Source organism: Argiope bruennichi, chromosome 9, assembly GCF_947563725.1.
Source record: "Argiope bruennichi chromosome 9, qqArgBrue1.1, whole genome shotgun sequence".
In the NCBI taxonomy this organism is placed as follows: Eukaryota; Metazoa; Arthropoda; class Arachnida; order Araneae; family Araneidae; genus Argiope; species Argiope bruennichi.
This window is the reverse complement of record NC_079159.1, coordinates 102,838,720-102,860,223: the sequence shown is the minus strand read 5'-3', so window position 1 is coordinate 102,860,223 and position 21,504 is coordinate 102,838,720. Positions and strand designations below refer to the sequence as shown.

Genomic DNA, 21,504 nt, shown 5'->3' with positions numbered 1-21,504 from the left:
ACTTAATAATAACTAATAAAAAGGGTGTACTATTTTTGGATAGCCTGTATTAATTCATTTTCTAGTACTCATATTTATAGGCATGCTTTTTTAAGTGAATCTCTAGACCTACGAATTTACTTAACACCCCCCTGTTAGATGACTATTTGGGATTTTTATTATTCTTTTAATTCTTAAGGGCATTTGGGATATTGAGGCATTTCTAAAGGTTCTTTGAATTTCAAATCTCTTAATATTTTTACTTAATTTCAGATTTAAAATAAAAAATTCAGTGATTCGGTGCGCAAATGAGACTCGTCCTTGTATGCGAAGGAGTTAATCCTATTATTCCTATTTTTTTCTTTTTAATTGTTTAGCGATGTCGAGTATGCACATGGTTGGTTTTATATTCATCCATGTTTTATCTGTATGCTCTTATAAATTGTCATCTTGTTTCTAAGTGAAGCGGTGTGTATTCATTATAAATATTCTTTTTTCCAAACGCCATCGTTTAATTTTTTTGATGTACAATAAATAATCAAACAACTGTGATTTGATAGGGCAATACCTTACTCCAAAACGTTTCAATTTACATAGCAATTAGTTTCTTATTTCATTTAAATACCAGAAATGGTACAATTGTGGTTCCTTGATTTTATATTAGTGTGAAAAATAAACATTTTCTTAACCTGCTGCATTTCATTTTTATGACTTTAACATTTGCTTTCAACTGGTATTTTCTTAACTTTATATTTTATATTTATTGATATTTTTCGGTTTTATGAATTTGATGGTCTTATTGTAGTTTGGTTTGATTCAATTTTGTTGTAATCTTGCTTGAGATTTAAGTTTTGAAATAATATTTTGCTTATTAATGTGTAATTTATTGTCTTTGATTTCATGGTATTTATTCTTATCTTCAAAAACATCAATTTCTTGGGATTTTCGAGTCACTAGGGGTCAATACTTGGACGAAAGTCAGATCCCTCACAGAAAAAATTCCGGTTTGAATCCCTACCTGAGAGTTATCCTTGAAAAAGTCTTCAGGCCGGATTCTTCATTGCTTTATTTTTTGTTCCATTTTTGCATTTAAATTTAATATTTATTTCTAATTTTGGTTTAACATTTGCTTGTAATTTCACCCACTAGTTTAGCGCAGCATTGCCGAATGTGGTCGTAGCAACATGAAATCCTAACTATCAACAGCCTGGGTATTTTCAAAATCTTAAAAATAAAATAAAATAAATACTACGGCTTAAATTGTCTTGAGCAAACTTGATAATCCATTTCTAAACTAGTGGCCTGGTGTTGGCGAAACTAATTAATTTCACCAACACCCTTTCATGGTGGTTTTCTATTTTACTTTACTTACCTCGCGTTGACATCTTCAACAGAAATACCCATTCGATCAGCTATGTCTTCAACCGTTTCATTGCCTTCTGAAATGATTCCTACTGCTTTGGCGATAGCTTTGGCTGTGATGGGATGATCACCAGTCACCATAATAACCTGCAAAAATAAAATTCAGTTTTCTAAAAGAAGATCACATTTTAACAGATATTTCAATCTATGGATACCTTTTACAGGATATATCAAATAGCCCATGTCCTCCCCCGCCCCAAACAAACAAAAAATTTAGTTTTCGAATTATTCACTTGTGTCATTACAACAACCTCTAAAAGATGTTGTTGTTTATAATGGCACTTGCCATAGACAAGCTCGCTGACGAAGTCAGAGATTTTAAGCCAAGGGAGTGTCTCTTGTTTTCAGTAGCGCCAACTAGGGCCAAGAGTACGTCTTAGCTACTCACGCATCACATTCGCTTGCACAACCCCTTTTTACAGGGGGGCACATTCACGCATTTCACATATAGAACAGTTGAAGAACAACCATGCCCGAACTGGGACTCGAACCCAGGACGCCCAGATCACGGGGAAGAAGCGCTACCCCTATGCCAGGACGCCGGCTCTAAAAGATGTAAGACGTATGAAATGTACAAAGTCAGATTGTTGCATTTTTCGTATTTGACATTTTAATAATATTTAACATTTTTAATGTACGCATAATAACTAAGATATAACTTTGTTCTGAGTAGTTATTTTTAATCAGTAATTATATTCTTTGAAGTACCCGTGGAATAACATAATAATAATAATAACAAAATAATAAATTCCTGTTGGCAAAACAGAAGATGAAGGTAAATTCATTTGACCTCGAGATAAAATTAGATCCACTATTCCCAAATGTATATAAGCGAACGTAATTTATTATATACAACTGGCCTAATTCCAATCTATTGAGCAACATATATTTTATAAATTTTCAAAGAAGATTTCTGATAACAAAAGTAAGCCAAAATCACTTGGGAATATATAACCGTAAACATAAATCGCAGGAATTAGAGGGTGCTATTTGTGACAGGATTTCCCTATTAATATCTTATATTTAGAATGCGAGCAGGCATCATTTATGAATGCCTGGATGGTGAGTATGCGTCTTGAGTGTAGATGAAATAACGACAACGGAATAATTGTGTGCGGAATAGCATTCAACCAGACAGGTATACCATATCATAAAATCAATGGGAATTTCCATCGGCACCTTATGGAATAAATATGACGCATTCTGCGAATACAGTACCTTTATGTGGACTTACTATCTGAATGCAAAATATTGCCGATTCATTTTTTATGATCGTTTCGCTCTCCTTCAACCAACCAAGGAGGTTTCGGTGTTACATAGTTGTTCCTACTTCTCTTGGATGTTTTAAAATAAAATTTCACTCCTTTGATGCTGCTTTGAAGAATTCCGGCGTCCTGGCTTAGGGGTAGCGCGTCTTCTCCGTGTTATAGGGTCCCGGGTTCGAGTCCTGGTTCGGACATGGTTGTTCTTTACCCTGTGTTCTATGTGTGAAGAGTGTGAAAGAGTCCCATTGAAAAAGGCGTTTGTGCAAACAAGTATGTGAGTGTCATCTTCATATGAGCTAAAGTCAGACTTCTGCCCTCGGGTGCTCAGGGTTCTTTACCCTCAGAAACTACTGCACTCACTCCTCTTTCCCCGATAAGGATTTGGTATGAATCGGTGTTCAATCCAAGGAGGATAAGCATCAGCAACAACAACTACAACCGCTTTGAAGAATGCATCATTAGAAGACCTTTGATGTGTTTGCTTTATAAAAACAATCACATTAAAATATTTTTAAAAAATCCTAAAAACATACTTGCACTCAGTTAAAATCAAATTTAAATAAAATTTAAAAAGGTTCAATGTATATTTAAACGAGCACATTACTTTAAAAGGTATCAATTACGGTAAATTTTCCACTTCTGGCAATCATAATCTCTATTTGTTCACAATCATTCAAATATTTCAGTGACTATCTTTTCTTAAATAACTGCTAAAAGTAAATACAATTCGTGAACATAATCGCCGGAAAATTTGGATAGATAATAGATCGAAAATACTTTTACTATGTTTCTTAATGTTGTCTTCTTTACTATATTTCTTAATGTAAATATACTTTTTAATTTACATAATAAATAACATTCCACAAATATGTATCCACTTTAAAAATTTATGAATATATTTTCTGGCATAATACATTCGAAAAATGTTATTCAAATGCTATTTATTCCAGTGGATTAATTTCATTTACCCAGCCCAGATTTTGCTCTTAATATGCTGAACTAATGTTTAACTGTTAAAATATCAGATATACTAAATTAAACATTCTCTTTATTCATTAAAATTGCCATACATTGTGAATTATGTCTCTGTTTATTATATCTTTTATCTCTAAATAAAAGATGAACCAAATAAAGATGGGTAAGTTTTGTATTCAACGATAATAAATTAAATAAACAGGGGAGAATTTTAACTTTCCCTAATAATTGACTTCAATTAATAATTATTTTGTTGATATTATTCTATTAAGTGATTAGCTGAGCTCAATTATTTAAACAGGAGCAGACTTCATAAAACTGAAAATGATAGAAATTTAGTTCATCATAGATCATATCATTTGTTTAAATATCTCACAAGTATCAACATTAACAGTACAAAGACGATATTTAACAGAAACATTATTGCTAATCGAGGTAGGAACCAACCCATGATTAACATCTAAACCAAAAAAAAAAAAAAAATGGGGGGACGGTTAGCTTTTAAAAAAAGCTTTGTAAATGGGCAAAGTCGTAGCATTCAAAAGACTTTTTATGAAAAATCAAGGCATCTCTTTCTTGGTCTGGAATTCTTAGACTTTTTTTTTTTTGTCAAACAATAGAAAAACTCGTGTTGCTTCAAAATGAGACATTAATAATAACTAAATAAGTAGTCTGACTTTAATGATAAATTTGATTATTCTCTTTTATTAGGTTTTTTTTTCATTTCAAAATTATTTAGTTTAAACAGTATGCGATTTAAAAGATCTCCAACCTAACCAGTAAAGTAAGAGTCTGCGTTAGATTTTCAGCGATCCTGATTGTCAGAATTCCACTTTCGGGTACTTTAAAATTAAGATTTAGTTGGGTTTTTTTTATTATTATTAAAACCAAAACAAAAATTCCTTTTTTTCAGCAGCAGAGGCGGAATAACTTCCTAACTTGTGATAGAAAAGAACTATAATTTTAAAATCATTATAAATTCAAATGCATCTGATAGATAAAAAAAATCCAGGATATCTGGAAAAAAAAAAGTTGCTGGAGTGTGAATTTTTCTTTTTGAAACTGCTGTTGATTTTGGCATTTCAATTGCCCTCTCATGGCTATCATCCTAAAATCGATCTCATGACCGGATGTTTTATTTTACTTTTGTATGACATTTTTCACACAAGTGCGATATCCATATGCATATTCAGATCCAGTCTTTTCTTTACGTGTTTTAGCACTATATTGGAGTGAAGCAATTATTATTACCATTCAGTTACTAAAGTTCAATTTCGTTGCTGTTATGCTAAAACAATCAGCCTGTAGACAGTTTATCTTTTAGTCTGATATTGTTGTTTATAATGGCACTTGCCATGCACAAGCTCGCTGACGAAGTTAGCAATTTTAAACCAAGGCAGCGTCTCTTGTTTTAGTAGCGCCAACTAGGTCCAAGAGTACGTCTTAGCTACTCACACATCTCGTTCGCTTGCACAACCCCTTTTTACAGGGGGGTACATTCACACATCTCACAGATAGAACGGAGGAAGAACAACCATGCCCGTACCGGGACTCGAACCCAGGACGCCCAGAACATTTTAGTCTGATTGTATTGCTATGTGTGCATTTCAATAAACCAGAGAGCCACAAATTGCTTGCTTCGAAAAGAGGGAAAGCCCTTTCTTATTTCTTCATTGAAATAGATTATTATAATACATTACATTTACAAAATTAAAAATATTTTAGATCATAGCAATAAATTATATTTTCTTCATTACAGCTGAAGTATTCAAAAATACAACAATTCATTATTAAAAAAAACTAATAACTGTGCCACCATCCATCACCTACACATCCTCCTTGATGAAATACTAAAATCGAAAAGATTCGCTGCTTTACATCGATTTCTACTTTCCCTAATGAGTTATGAAAACATGGAATTTACATCTCTCTCGGAGTGTTTTTGTCGTCCGCATTTCCGCTTCTGATCCAATTAGTATGCGATGAACGCGTTCAGAGAACGATGGGTAATTGTTTCGGAATATGAATTCGGAGTGAACATAAATTCTTATTAAAAAACCGTTTTCACTCATGAATCTGCCCAAAAATACTACTTTCATAAATGGGCAAAGTGCCAATAGGGCACATTCATTTCTGGCACGTTAGCAGGTTTTTAACAGTTGCCAAATGTCATATGGTGGACATTAAAACAAGTCTATTTATTATTGGAAAACAGCCGCTTTTAGTGACCAGCTGATTCGCGATGAATATTAATTATGTTTCAATTAAATTTCTTATGCATATATTCATGACTTCCCCACAAAAGTATTTTTATGCAACAAATTGAGACAAAAACTAAAGCCATTTAGTTAATACCTTTACACTTGTCTATTTATTATGTGTATTAACCATCCAAATCGAGTTTAATCTCAAGACATTAAAACATAATTGTCTGATTCATCTGTTTTTGAACTTTCTCGATACTGTAACTAAGTACCAACTTCAAATTAATTACACAGATATTAAACAGAAACCTTCAACCTCAATTTTCCACCACTGAAGTAAAACACGCGTATTACGTCAGCAATTATGACTGCAAAGAAAGTTCGTTGCTCATGATTACAGACATTCAAAATTTCTCATCGCTAGGTATCGTAGATTTCAGTCATGATAAGATGAGGGAAATTACCTTATCGTGGTGGAATCGTGATATCTTGCCCCTTCTTGTCTTCATCTGCAAAGCATTGCAAGAAGAAGCAGGAAAGCATCGCAATATACATACATAGAAGATACATAGAAGTCTATGTATCCATAACCTTCTTATTTCTCTTATATCTCTTCATGTGACCTTTTCCACCAGATGAAGAATTTGCTTCGGAGGCAACGATCTCCGAGTTCCAAAGAAGTACATCAACGAAGGCATTAGCGGAGATGACAATGCAAAATTAAAGCAATCTGCCTCTTTATAAGATAGATTGCAAAGATGCATAATAGCACGGAGAATATTAAATAAAAAGGTGCTATCTGTTTTCATTCTTCTATAATAAAATACATTTGAGAAATTTTTAAACATAATCGTATTTATTTTTCTTTTTTTCAGAGAAACGTCTTTTATTTTATTTCATTCCATTTTGTAACATTTTAATAACACTTTAATTTCAAATATATTTTGAATAATACATTTTTTTTTGTTTAAAATTTTTTGAATTGCAAAACTGTAGTAATTAACTTTTTAATTATTTGTAAGAATTGCCTTTGCTAAAATGCGAAAGAAGTTCAGTCATCGAGTTTTAAATAAAACCTAATGTGAATGAAATTACTTTTTCGAGAATATTAACAATAAACTTTTCAGTTTCCATCAAACCAAACAAGTGTCCAACAACAAAATAACATCAAATTGAAAGAGCAAACAAAAGATTTTAACTTTTCGTTCAAGTCGACTTTTATTTATAAATCGTTACAATTGGAATACATCTAAATAAAATGCAGAGACGAACGAACCTTTGGAACAATACGGCATTAATTTTTTAAAAAAATGCGAGCTAACATCAAAATTTCTAAAAATATGCACTCTTAGGAATCGTCGAAACAAAAAGAAAAGAGGGAAAAAAAGCGATAAAAAAGGAAAAACATCTGCTATTTCAAGTTGAAAACTATGCAAATCTGGTTTTTGTCTCGTTCTTGTTTTGCTTCTCAACTCCCCAAGAATTAAAAACTAAAAATAAAAATAGAGTTTTTTTCTTCTTCATGCCAGTTCTCGAACGGTGTTTCTAAGGGAAATGAAAATATTTTCAGAAAGGGAATTGTTCGCTAAAGAAGAAATCGAAAGGAATTTTAAATATTGATCAGGTTTATTCAAGAGAAGAAAGGGAAAGATTCTGATGTTTGAATTGAAAGTTCTACTTTAAACATCAGATGGTAAACAAAACTACAAACGGGAAAACAATCTCTTTGTTTACAGCATAAGAGGCTTTACTTTTCTCTAGGAATCATTATTTTCATTCCCAAAACAATAAAATTACGTCTAGAAAGAAAATAGCTATTTTTAAAGTAAATACTTTTCATCTGCAGTAAGATTCAGAAAACAGTATAATCATGATGAAGAAATAAAAGATCCCATGCCTAAACAAAAATCTTTTTTTTTCTGCTTTATAATACACGAAGCACGTAAAGAGAAAGTACTGTAATAGTCAAAAACTGCAAACTAAAGATTTTGTGGAATCCTCATGTTTCATACCACCATGAATCCGGTAGACACATATTCAGAATTATTCCTGTCACATTATCTGTGAATGTGATAGCTTAAAAAGTGCTTTGAGTCAGACGGATGAAATTTGGTAAACGGACTGAAAATCAAATTTTATGATTTCTAGCAATTTTTAACGAACTTTACGAAACGAGGAAGTTTTAAACGAATTTTATGATTGCTAGCAATTTTTAGATTCAGAGATTCAGAGGAAGTCAATCTGTCTGGCTATTCAATTTAATTCAATAACTACGAAACATTAAGAGCTAAATACATAAAATTTGGTACACTAGTTTAGCGTTTAAAATATAGTTTCTTCTCGAATTTTGAACCGTCAAAGTGTTGACCGTCAGTCGGTCTGTACTTCCTCATGCATATAAATGCAATAATTCATAAACGCAATGATTAAATAAATAAAATTTGTACATGATTCTTGGGACTACAATTCTAATTAAAGGTCAAATTTTGGCTTTAATAGGTAAAAAAGAGATATCTAATTACCTAAGATTGTTAAAGAAAAAAATACCTAATTAGCAAAGATATTTAAAAATACCTAATACAAATTGCATTCTCGGATACTGTGTCTTAAACGCCAAAAAACAAAAACAAAAAGACTGTCAGAGATCGCATGATAGATTCCGAGTCAAAATTCAAGCCAAAGATCAAAATTTCATACTTATTATGAAATTTTGTACTGGTATGAAATTTAGTACTTAATTTCATACTCGTGATGACAAGGCACTAAAGATCCATAATTTTATGCATTGGGGATAATACCTTTAATAGAAAATATACAAGAAAGTTTTGGGAGACTATTCTCATTAGTTTAATCAAAATATGTCGGAAAATTAGCGAACGACTTTTTGAATTCCACTGCCTCTTAAAATCAAATAATATATATTTTTTTAAGATTTATATTTCTAAAAATCAAATGAAGAAAAAATCATTAAAATTTTTTTATTTTCATCAGATAAAAAATAATTTAGGGTCAAAAGTCCATACCAAATTTTATTTATTTATGTCACTGCATTTTCTTGTGGTCATGCTTAGAAATACACGGATATAGAAATCGACAATTGTTTATTCTTTAAATGTATTTCATTCAATGTTTAATAAATGTCTACAATTCCATTGTTAAAATATATACAAGAATTTATCTCTTAACTTGTTACGTTGCTTAATGAAGCTTATTTGCATACAAATGGACAAGCAGATAGATATCCCTTGAATGAATATCGTCCATTAAAGAAAACTTGAGAAAAGCTAAAGAGACCAAATGGATGAGGAATAAACTGGATTAAGGCTCACATCGGAACATGCAGAAACGACATAGCAGATGAATATGCAAAAAAGGCTGCACAGAAAGGCCAAATGGATATTGTATTCCCAAGATCATTCCAAATGTTACAGAAGGAAATTAGAAGAGAGATGACTATGCAGTGGCAGGATAGGTGAATCATGTCGAGAAAATGACGCATAACGTATAAATTCATACCGGAACCAAAAATTATAAAAAAAGAATATTTCATCCAATGATAGTGCAAATTATATCGGGGCATGGAAGATTTCCTGAATACATCTACAGATTCGGAAAGATGCAAGACAACACATGTATATGCGGGGAAATAGGCTTAGTCTAGTACTACATAACAGAATGTGACGAACCCAAGGAAATCAGAGAAAGACTCGTTATGGATAGTAATTTTAACAAATATTACAGTGCCCTGAAAATTTAAAAATATTAAAAAGAAAAAATGGAAAATATTTCTAACCTTTTATTAACAGTTTGAAGATTTTTTTTTTTTACTTTTGTTGACCGACGTTTTCTTATTCAAAAATTTGGATAGTTAATAGGCATAACAGCCAATCACAATAATCCTTGTTTATACGGCTTAGTTTTGTCGTAACGAGATCCTGGCTGTAATTAAAAATAAAATAAGTACCGTTCAAAATTTGTTATAAGCCTATATTTTTGGTGTAAGAACCATCCTCCTAATTTCAACATTTTAGCTTTTTATTTCTTAGCTATCAAGTTCTCAAACATATATAAAAGGATTTTTTTTTCTTTTCAAACTTAGATAAGTTTCAAAAGCATTGATTCATCAAAATCTCAAAATTAAACTTTCTCTCTCTCCACACTTCACATGCTAGGCAATAGATAAAACATCCCCAATCCTTTACAGAACTCATTAAAACCTTCTCCGAACCCCCACAGACACAAAAAGCAGGCCCTTCGGCAGGCGGACTGCTATATATTTCCATCTTAGAGTAATAAATTCCTAGCTGCAGCTTTAAAGAAGGATCACCGTCCTGGCGAAACACCGAAAGGCCACCCGTCCTCATAAACGCACGAATCGCAGTCCATAAAAATACTTGTTACGGTCGAGACCAACTTTTTATTTCTCGGTGTGTTTCGCCCCTTTCCATCATCCCAGGTAGCACTTGATCCGGTGGCAAGAACAGATTCTTAAAGAAGCTCTTTAATTATGCTCTCTAGTCCTCGGGGGAGCCCAAAAGTGCTCTTCTTTTGCAAACTATGCGAATCAATTTTCTCCCCAATATTGATTCTTTTCATTCTTCCTTCCCAACTCATGGTTAGGAAGAGCTAAGCTCAAATTAATTTCTTTGAGTCACTTTTTTTCCCTCCGCGTTAGATTTCTTCGTAAGAAAGAGCTTTTGTGACGCCCGTAATGGTGCCAAGAGGAGATAGAAATAAAATCCGGTACTGTCGGAGGGAATGGTTTGTGTTAGATATAAGGATTAAAGATTATGTATAATATTATGAGCAAATGAAACTGTTCCAAATGACATTAGTTTTTGTGGTATTGTAAAACAGCACATACATGCTAAATATCCAGTTTTATACGATGTGTACCAGAATAAATACAGGATGTTTCGGAAATTCAGAGCAATGTTTATAATCACATATGAAGATAAAAAGATAGAATATACAAACAATTTTAGACCATTTCAATATTTGTCTAAACCATATAAAGGGCTATTTTTTTTCTAGTCATATTATGTTAAAATATTTTTAGGCTTGACATTAGAATAAGAAAAGGGATTCATTTAGCTTATTAGATAAATTTATTTTGATTAATTAATTAATTTGGTTAATTAATAATTGAGTGACAAACCAAGACACATCATTTTGTGTGTGATAAAGAACTGAAGCATCTAAGTTTCTGTCTTTCTAAAAAAAATTGTTAGAACTTATGCTAACCTACATAATTTCATACAAAGATTGATAAATTTGGTGGGATTCTACTTCCCACGGCCTTAGAAAGGGTTAAAGAAGATCATCCATTCAATGAGCCCATTATTGTCTATGTGAAGGATATTTAATCCAAAGTAACGAAATTAGAAACTTTTTAGTTCCGACAAAGGAGAATCGAACATTTTATTTATTTAAAATGTCAGAGCGTTTTCACCAAATATAATTAATAGAACCGGCAGATTTTATAAGCATGAAGCTGTACTTTTACATTCCTGGGAAATTAGTCTCATAATAAAGAAGAAAGTTTTACAGATATCTCTAACGGATACCGAATGGATACGGGCCAATGACTCTCGACTATGAAAATTCTCGAATAAACAAGAATTTTGGCGGCGTCTTTATAAGAATGTGAAATTCGTAGTATCTTTTAGATATATTCGATATCCTGCCACGGGGGCTATAAAAACGTAAAAAAGCGACAATTAGTCAATCGAATGAATCATCTCTATAGAATGATCATCTTCAACAAGTTCTCTCTTAGTATTTTATGCTGTTTCGATAGTTTAGTAACAATTTTCTGCTTCCCTAGCTGATAAACGTGATGTCTTAACGTACGCTTCAACTGTGCTTTGTTACCTTTACTTTTGCGCTTTCTTGTCGAATAAAATATCGTTATTCGTTATTAAGCTGAATGGATTTCTAATTGCACACTCATCGAGTGGGTTTTTCGTAACATCATAGAAATTTATATTCTTCAAACTGAATTATGTATCTATGTATTAGGCTCTGATTGGAATGAACAGCCTGTATTGTCATAACATGTTACATTGAAGCAGTATTAGAAAAACTGGTTAAATAATTTTCCAAACTCCCGTGTTTTCGGTCTTTCACTAAACTTTTTCATCGAGCTATATGCCTGAATTGAATAAGTATTATCAATTGTATTTTATTATAAGTATTATCAATTGTATTTTATTATAAGTATTATCAATTGTATTTTATTATAAGTATTATCAATTGTATTTTATTATAAGTATTATCAATTTAATAAATATTGATCAAGTATTATCGGATGCAAACGCTAGAAACTTCATGATGCAGAGATCGAAAAATTTCTGACGCTTTTTAGGAGAAAAAGCAGATTTTTTGTTGTTGATTTATCAGTTTTAATAATTAAATGTATTTTAATTATATCTGCATTGGAATTCAGGGATTCTGAATTATATATAAGGATTGTGTTACAAAAAACATCTTCTTCCATTCAAAGTTTAATTTGGAATTTTTGAAGCAAGATTTTTTTTTTTCATAAGCATCTTATTTTAGGAGAAGATATAACTATAGATCCAACTAACGGCTTATTTATTTCATTGAACTTTAATTTTAATTACATGTTTAGATTTGAAATCGCATGCATTTTTTCTACTCATTATTATTTAAACTACAAGATTTCATGAGCGAGAGAGAAAACGCTCAAAGATTTATTTTACGTTTACTAAGAATTTAAATAATTTTACCTTGGTTATTTTGTTTTCATTACATGCTTCCGTTTTCTTAGACCTTTTTTTTCTTTTGTCAGTCTTCTTTTCAAAAAGCTTACTTTCTTTCAGGTAAAACGTTGATGTTATGTCTGTCAACAGTTTTAATCATGCATGTTTCACTTTGGGCTATTCAACTTAAGCTTGAGACTAGATTCACTAAAAATCCCAAATAAGGTTGTTGTTTTGTTTTTTTTTACTTTCAAGTAATTCTGCATTGCGTGTAAAATAATATTTTGTAACTGTATTTAATAAAATAATAAAAAGTGAGCGCGAAGCTCTTTTGGAAGAATTTTAAGTACGTAAATTATGAATTTAATCACATTCATAAAATGTCTGAATTTTTAATAAATGTTTAAAGTATTTTTATTCATTTTAGTTTATTTCCCTTTTTTTATTGCTTCCAGTATCTCGCGTTTTACAATTCTTGTTTCAAACTCAATATTTTGGTATAACACAATCAGAATATTAATATACAGAAAACAATAAAAGGAGAATGTCTTTATTTATTTTTTTATTAATAATGTGCTTTTTTTATTTTTATATATATCTCGTAAATATTCACTATAACATAGAGGCTTTCTTTGTCTGTTTTTTCAAATGACGCCGCTTTTATAAAATCAGAAACAAATAACATAAACTGATAAATTAATAATTAAATTGTGAAGACGCTAAAATATTATTGGATCATCTGAACAGTGACGTAACTCAAGTGTCGCAGACAGGACAAGTATCCTGGATGCCATTTATAGGAGGAGGAATATCGATGACGAAATTGAATTAATTACATTTAAGAGAAAAGTGCACCTTTTCTGTCAAATTCTATCTCCTATATTCTTATAAATTAAAAAGAATTTTTTTTTCTCAATTTACCGTTTCAAAATATTTACTTAATTTTGATGTTTCCAAAATTCCAATCACTATTTAGGTTTCTTAGCAAAACTTTCTCTGATATTGACAATCGTTTCATGAACGCTTGGTCTTATTTTTTGACTACTATGCCCAGTCAGATATAAAGTCATATTATAAACGCATTGTTTGATTAATATTTGATAAAATAGATTTTCTAGCATTACATTTCTGCATTTACAGCTAAAGGGGAATTCAACATGGCAGATTTAATATAAATAAACCCAGAAGGTCATATTTTCTTTCACTGAATATTCCCATTTGTCAGGGGGAAAAACAAGTAGTGTTTTGAACCACCTAACTAAGGGCGTAGCCAGGTGAAACCATTATTCATTAAAGTGATATTTTGGCTACTTCTTGAGACTGAACTAAAAAAATGAATGAAATAGGGTTGACTTAAATTTTAACATTAGAAAATACTGTTACAAATCATATTTAGAAATATTTTTAAAGTTTCTTACAATTGGAGGAAAATTACACAGTGTAATTGAATATATCAAAGAAAAAATTAGTTTTTGAATTTTAAGAAGAATTTAAAATAATTTTAGCGCGACAACATTTATAGAAATGATACCACAATCCCCGAAATTTTGTTTAGCTTATAAACTGAATGAAACTTCAAAAAAACTCACTTTCGGATGCACATTCCTACCCTCCAAAAAATATTTGTAACAAATATTGTAATATCAAGTCAGATGGTTTGAGTTGTAATGTAAAAAGGGCAGACAAATAATAAATACTTATATTTTCACTTTTAATTTTAAATAAAGGACATTTAAGAATTTTCTTTAAATAGTTACGAAAATTTTTAATGAAATTTTAAGAAGCTTTCTCAAAAAGGTTACTTATACAATAATACTTTAACTATTCTAAAAGAACTGAAATAAAAAATTAGAACAGTTGTTTGGATAAAAATGTTGATACCACAGAATTTTTTTAAAAAAAAGTATGCTTTCCGCAGATTCCATCAGGGGAGGATTAAGTTTACTAGAGCTTCCTCTCGGCGAATCTCTTCTAAAATAATAACGTGTAACGTTTATTTCCATTTGTCAATCATTACGCTTCAAAATATAATTTCAAATGCTTTTACATGTATTAATTACATTTTTTTCATTATAATTTCCTTTATAATTGTTGCATTATTCATTTTAAATACAACAAACTTTAATACAAAAGTTGTTTGCCTTAATGAGGCGCTAATTTGAACAATTGGATTTATTTTTCTATCTTCAAAATTAAGAAAGTTATAGCGAAATGAAAATTTCAACCCCTCCCCACCACCACCATTTCCACCTCCTTTTGAGCTAGATAGGCCATTTAAGAACTAGTTCGAGATTGTTACATTTCTAACAACACATTTCAAACCTGTTAAAGTCCAAACAAAACTACTCTAATTATCCTGTTCACAAGATAACGTGGGCAATACGCATATGTAGAGAGGGAGAGAGAAAGAAATTTTTCTGAAATCTCGACATGAGTACCATTGAAATGTAGTCTTCCTATAGGAGTCTGCCTAAAAAGTGGGAGTACTGGTTTGGTAATTGTAATTGCTATGGGTGTTATACATCTGGATCTACAAATACCAGTCGCAATAAAAAATATTTCATAAATGTTGATTGATGATCTATTGCTGTTGTTCTAGTGAATGTAGAAATCCTCACCTTAATTCCAGCACTTCTGCACTTGGAGACAGCATCGGGCACCGCCGCCCTGGGAGGGTCGATCATAGCTACCAGCCCCACGAATCTCAGTCCTGACAGAGGGAAGTTCTCGGTCTCCGAATCAAATGGATAACCAGGTTTGTATCTGCTCTGTGGAAGCTTGTAGTCGCAGAAACCTGGAATGATCCACAAATTTAAATCTCGAAGTAAAACTCTTCTGTCTTCATGCTTTTCAAGGTTGCTCATCTGCCTTCGCATCAAAAAGTTGTATAGATATTATTTATTTAATGCATGAAGAAATAATGACAATTCAAGAAGATGAAATGTCATATTAGTAATTGTTTACAGATTTAGTTCTATTAAATTATATACAATTAGTTCTTTAATTGTTTTAAAAAGTTATTTTTAATAGATTAGAATATAATGCAATAATTGAAGATATGAATCTAATGATCATCATTTTGAACATTCATGATATTTCTTGTATTTAAAATATTTTTGTCATCAAAAGCTTATTATTTGCAAAATAAAATTTTTTCGATGTATTGATTGCATCGAAAAATTTTTTCACATCAATTAGTTTAGTATAATAAAGTGTTAAAGTTATATAATTATACTTGGAACCCTTTTTAAAACTCGACGGTTTTTTTTTTGTTTTTTTTTTTTTGTAATCTGTAGAGTGTCAGAGTATCCCTCTATGTAAATATAATATTTTCTTAGTTATTATGGTCTTCTGATTTTTGGCACATGCTATGATATCCGATTTTTTTTATCTCTTATCCTTAAAGAAAAATAAAAACAAGCTCTTTAGTTCAAAAATCATTTAAATATTAGGAAAAAAATTCAGTAATATACTTAAGTAAATGGAAATATTCAAGAATTAATTCCAACAAGTAGCATCATAGTTTTTTGCTTACTTTTCACATACAACTTTGGTAAAACAATTTTTTAATTGTTTGGTAAAACAACTTTTTGTGAAACAATATTGTTGTATTGGGAAGCGTAATAATAATAATTAATTATTGTGTGGAATATATATATACGTTGTTGCAGATTATTACATCATGAATAGAAGCAGTAAAAGTAAAACATGGTCAATCATTTTGTAACAACCTAGTGAGATAAAAATACATCATTAACTTTATAGCAATGAATCAAGCGCTATCTTTTGAAAAATAGAAGGCATGCTCATTGTTTCCTGAGATCGTTGGCATTCATTCACCGCAGAAAATCATCAATATAAAGAAACATAACAAATTTCTGAGACAATTCCCGAAGAATATTTGATCATAATAACCAAATCAGTAGTAAGCAAATTATTAAATTCCCAGCGATGCAGTTTTATCTACTCTTTATTCCAGTGGACAATCATACCATCGATTCCAATTCTCACTGCATATCTCGCTAATTTCGCGCCTGAAGATTTTATTTGAAAATGTAGTATAAATGTAGTTTGAAATGTAGTATAAATGTAGTTTGAAATGTAGTATAAATGTATATGAAAATGTAGTTGCTATGTTTAATCTGTTGTAAAAATGCCATACAAATCGCACTGGCCATTGATGAAGATAGTCGAGCAGCGGTCCAGCTATGTAAGTATTTTACGCAAAATAATTGCTCTTCAGCAGACACAGGAATGATATAATTGGTGCTGTTTAAAGGATATAGTGTTCAATTTTACGCGACTAATGAACTTGTATTTTCCTTTTCTTAATTGTTATTACTTTAACTAATTGATGCGCTTTCGTATAAGAAAGTATTCAACAGCAAATAGTGAACATCAGAGGCAATACACGCCTGAGTAGCAAAATGCCAGTCTTACCGATGACTCTTTCGCCCATTCCTCCCAGCTCAAGGTAGGCATCATTGAAGGCTTCCTTCATGTCCTCGTCCAGGACCTTCTCCTTGCCATTGATGAAGATAGTCGAGCAGCGGTCCAGGATCCTTTCTGGAGCACCCTTCATGCATAGCAGATACCCGGAACCGTCCTCCAAGTCGTGGATAGTCACCTATCAGAAAAATTATATCAAAAGTCAATAGAGATTTTTTTTTCTTACATTTAGAAATTATAGAAATATATTGAGGAATTATTATTTAACTAACAGGACCGAATTATTATTTAACTAATATACAAATCTCAAGGTAATTTTTATCCTCTGGATATCATGAAAGCAAGATCATTTAATGGAAGTGATTTCCTTCATAGTTTGCACAAAATATTTCAAAATACTGAGAAAAAATATGTAGAAGATAGGAACTTTATTCATTCAATTTGTTTTCATTTATTTTTTAAAGTATGAGAATCAGTCAAAAAGTTGGTTGCAACACTTAAAAAAACAAGATCGAAAATTTACAATAATTTCATTTGTATCCTGAAATTCCTAAATTTTTAAGTATTTATCTCCTTTATTTAAAGATTTATTAAGACTTCCAATGTCTTCTGCAAAGAAATCCCTTCAAATGGCATTCACGCGAGCAGCGATCACAGAACTTGTCGCAATTGATGGCCTTCCTCCACGTTCAGTGTCATCAGTACCTGTAGGGTCCTGTTCAAACATATTGCATTCTTTTGCAATAGTTTAACAAGACATTGCATTTTCCCCATACACTTCAAATAACTGCCGATAAAGTTCAATACAGTTAAACTTTCCTCCCATAAAAAACGAATTGCAACACGCATTTCCAATTTGGACGTCACTTGCAGCTGCTAAAATATATTTGCATAAGACAAATAAGGTTTAATTAAAAGAACAAACTAAAATTGCCGTGTGAAAATCGCTGCTTTACACGACACAGGATTAATGCATAAGTATTACCACAATTAGGGATTGCAATACCGGACAAAAATTTCAATACCGGTATTCGGTATTTTCTAAATCTTAATACCGGGATACCGGTTTTAATACCGGTATTAGAAATTTTAGAAAAAGAAAGAAAACACAGGTGTTTCATTGTTTTATTTGCCAGTTTTGTTAGAGAGTGTAAATATCCCAAAAAATAATTTGTAACTTATAAATTATAACAGTATATAATCACAAAAAAGTAAAGGAACATCTTATTTATTTAAATCACAAAAAAAGTGTAAATATCACTATTTAGTCTGTGTTACTATTACAAATTTTTGAAATGGGATCTTAAAAAAACATAATGTATCAATTGTACTGTCATTAAGCCTGAAAAGTAATTTTGTGTAAAAATTGCCAGCTGTCGAAAACCCTCTTTCGGCATCTACGCTAGCTGGTGGTACTGTTAGCAATGCACGATATATTTTTTTAAAGTATTTACCTCTAAATCCCTCATCTTCAAATAAATCGATTTCTCGTCGGATGGTTTTGGATATAGCTGATTTCTGTATTGTATTTTGGTTCGTTGAATTTTTTTTTTATTTATCGCTAATTCTAATTTTTGTTCAAGAGACAATTCCTTTTCACTATCGACAGTAGTGACATCATAATCTTGGATAATTGAACCGAATTCTTCTGAATGTGGATAGGTTTGTGGGTAAAAAATGTTAAGAAAATTTACTCTAAACTTAATCAGATTTGAACTGGTTATTTTCTTTTCTTCTTTTTTATTTTCATTTTTAAAATTATTATAATTATTTAAATACCAAAAGACATTTTCTATTTCGGTATGACTTTCTTCTGTGCGATTTTTCAATGTAATATATAATTCTTTAGATAGTGATGTGTGCTGTTCTTTCAGTGACTACAACATGAAATTTATTGTTGCATTAGCTGTTATTAGAATCTCTCCGACATAATGCCTCAATAGTCAGTTTTATTGGAAGTAGAGCTGATATAGTTCTGGATATTAAGTCGAATTCACTATCTGAAAAAATAATTTACAGGTTTAAGTCGATTATTGCTTTTTGGATTGGATTTCTCAGTTTCAAAAATCGTTCCATCATTAGGAGTAAACTGTCCCAACGTGTTTTAGAATCTAATATTAACATATATTCTATTTTATTTTCAGTTAATATATATTTTAGTAATATATCCTTTTTTATAGGGGAACGTTTAAATATCTTAACAATTTTTCGAACTTTATAAATTATAGGAAGCAATTCTTGATAGATTAATATTTCATCGTCATTAGCAATATCTTATTCAACAATTACATTGTCATTATCTTCATTGTCAATATCACTCTCAGTTTTACTCTCTTCAAAGTTGGAATCGTAAGTTTCTATATCCACAGTATTTGGATTCTTCTGTTCTTTATTTTTTTGGTATAATACATCTATTTCTCCTAATTGAATCCATGTGCATAGCACAACTGCTGATTTGCACCAATCAACTTTCTAACTTTTTTCATAATTGTTGCTCCATCAGTAGTTATGGATAAAATATTTTCTTTCAGGGATAATCCTTGTTTCGCTAATTTAGATTTAAGCAATTAATCAACTAATTAATTTCGCCTGTTACGGAGACATAACAACAAAAATGTATACTATTTTGCTATGTTCGCGATCCCTGAACATATAGTGGAGACCATTTTAAAAATTTCTAGTAAATACCGAAAAACCGGTATTTAAACTTGTGAATACCGGTATTACAAAATTGTACAAATGGCTCAAAATACCGGTATTCGGTATCCCGGTATACCGGTATTGCAATCCCTAACCACAATGTTTCATTAAAATAATTTTCAGCGAAGTTTATTACAATAGACAGCATCTAACTTTTTGACTCATCTACGAATTTCATAATACTCTGGATTAAAGCTACTAAGAATTAGTATGATTCCGGCTTAGTTACTTGCCTTTTATTTTTCGAATATCTATTTTAAATAAATTTGTCTTTATTGAGTAAAATAAAGATGTAGAATCAGATGTCACACGTCTTATGATTAAAATACCATCATTAAGTGATTAGAGGAAATTAAAATTTTGCTACGGTCAGCGAGACTTTTATGGAAGGAAAGTATTCATAATAATAATAAACAAATTTATTGATATTATTCGAGAGAAAACTTATTTCATATTTAGGTGACTTAAAATTTTGAATTTTCAGTATTCTAAAATTATTTGTTCACACTTTTCAAATCGAATACTCGTGGTATAGGTAATTAGTAAAATTTGCATAAAAGAAAGATTTAGACTATTAACTGCAAATCTACAGATTTCCATTTTTGCAAATAACTAAAAAGAATCTGGCATTCCAAATTACAAACAGCCAAATAAACTTCGGTGAGTAATTAATTTTAAATTTCATGTAAAGAAAGATTCTTAAATGATGGCCATCACAATCGATTTTTCTAGCAATCATCTGTCGATCGGTATCAAAAAATGATCCCTTTTTTATGAGAAGCAAATTTAGACGCGTTTGATAAAATAAAAGCGTTCATGTCGCTTTGATCATACACCGCTTTCGATAAATACAAATGCTGATGCCACATTCAATCAATTTCACAAAAAAGCCATCTCCATTTTCTTCCAAGTGTCCACTTGAAACACATTGTGATTCGTTGCTATCTAGAGGACTTTAATGACGTAACAAGGATAAGTAGCGCCGGAGGCAAAATTTGAGTCTTTTCAGCTTCAGTCATTATATAAGATTTTACAATGCAAAATATGCATTGATATTGTATCTTCATTATGCTTTTGAAGACTATCTCTAGGAGCCATCTAAATTCTCTTTTATCTATACCACTGCATTTGTTATACAATTATTTGTGTAGATACTGCAAATTATCTGCTTAAGATGCAATACTATTATAGCATGATAAGAAAAAAATTATTTTGAAGTCATCTGATAAAAGATTTTTTTTTATTATTTAAAATTAGCCGCCTTTGGTAGTCAGCTGGTTCACCGAGAATATTAGTTGCATTAATTTCAGTTTAATCGTTTAGACGTAATTCCGTGTTCATTATTTCGATAAATTGTTAGGTGTTAAAACCGTGGTGTTTTAATAGTCTCATATATTTTCTTTTAATTATGTACACGTATTTTCCTAATGGATATCAGTCCCATGACATCATAGCGCTTTTAAAAACACAATTGTTCGGTTCACCTCTCTTTTAATTTTCACGGTATTGCAATTTCATTTATTATTATTATTATTATTCTCGTAAACTGCAAGATATTAAATAGAATCCTGCTTCCTTAGCTTTCAGCAAAGGAAGAAAATATTTTAAGAAATAATGAAAGTTATTTGAATTTCAGGTCAACTATATAATCTATTGTTGGAAATCAGACACAAAAAAAATATTATTTAAAAATGGGAAAAAATAGGATCAACGTTCATTAAATTGATATTATTAAAAGAAATTATATTTTTAATTTGAAAACGGTATTAAAGCCATTCTTGCATC

General features: G+C 30.8%; 1 protein-coding gene across 2 annotated transcripts in view; it reads right to left on the bottom strand.

The window, feature by feature from the left end:
- LOC129984347 (sodium/potassium-transporting ATPase subunit alpha-like) overlaps nt 1-21,504 on the bottom strand; it is a 90,769-nt gene that overhangs the window by 19,476 nt on the left and 49,789 nt on the right. For both annotated transcript variants that reach the window (XM_056094212.1, XM_056094213.1), the window contains exons 11-13: nt 17,011-17,197; nt 15,189-15,364; nt 1,352-1,488 (exon numbers count right to left, since the gene is read on the bottom strand). In XM_056094212.1, coding sequence (XP_055950187.1) covers nt 1,352-1,488; nt 15,189-15,364; nt 17,011-17,197 — 500 coding nt within the window. The remainder of the gene's footprint in view (nt 1-1,351; nt 1,489-15,188; nt 15,365-17,010; nt 17,198-21,504) is intronic.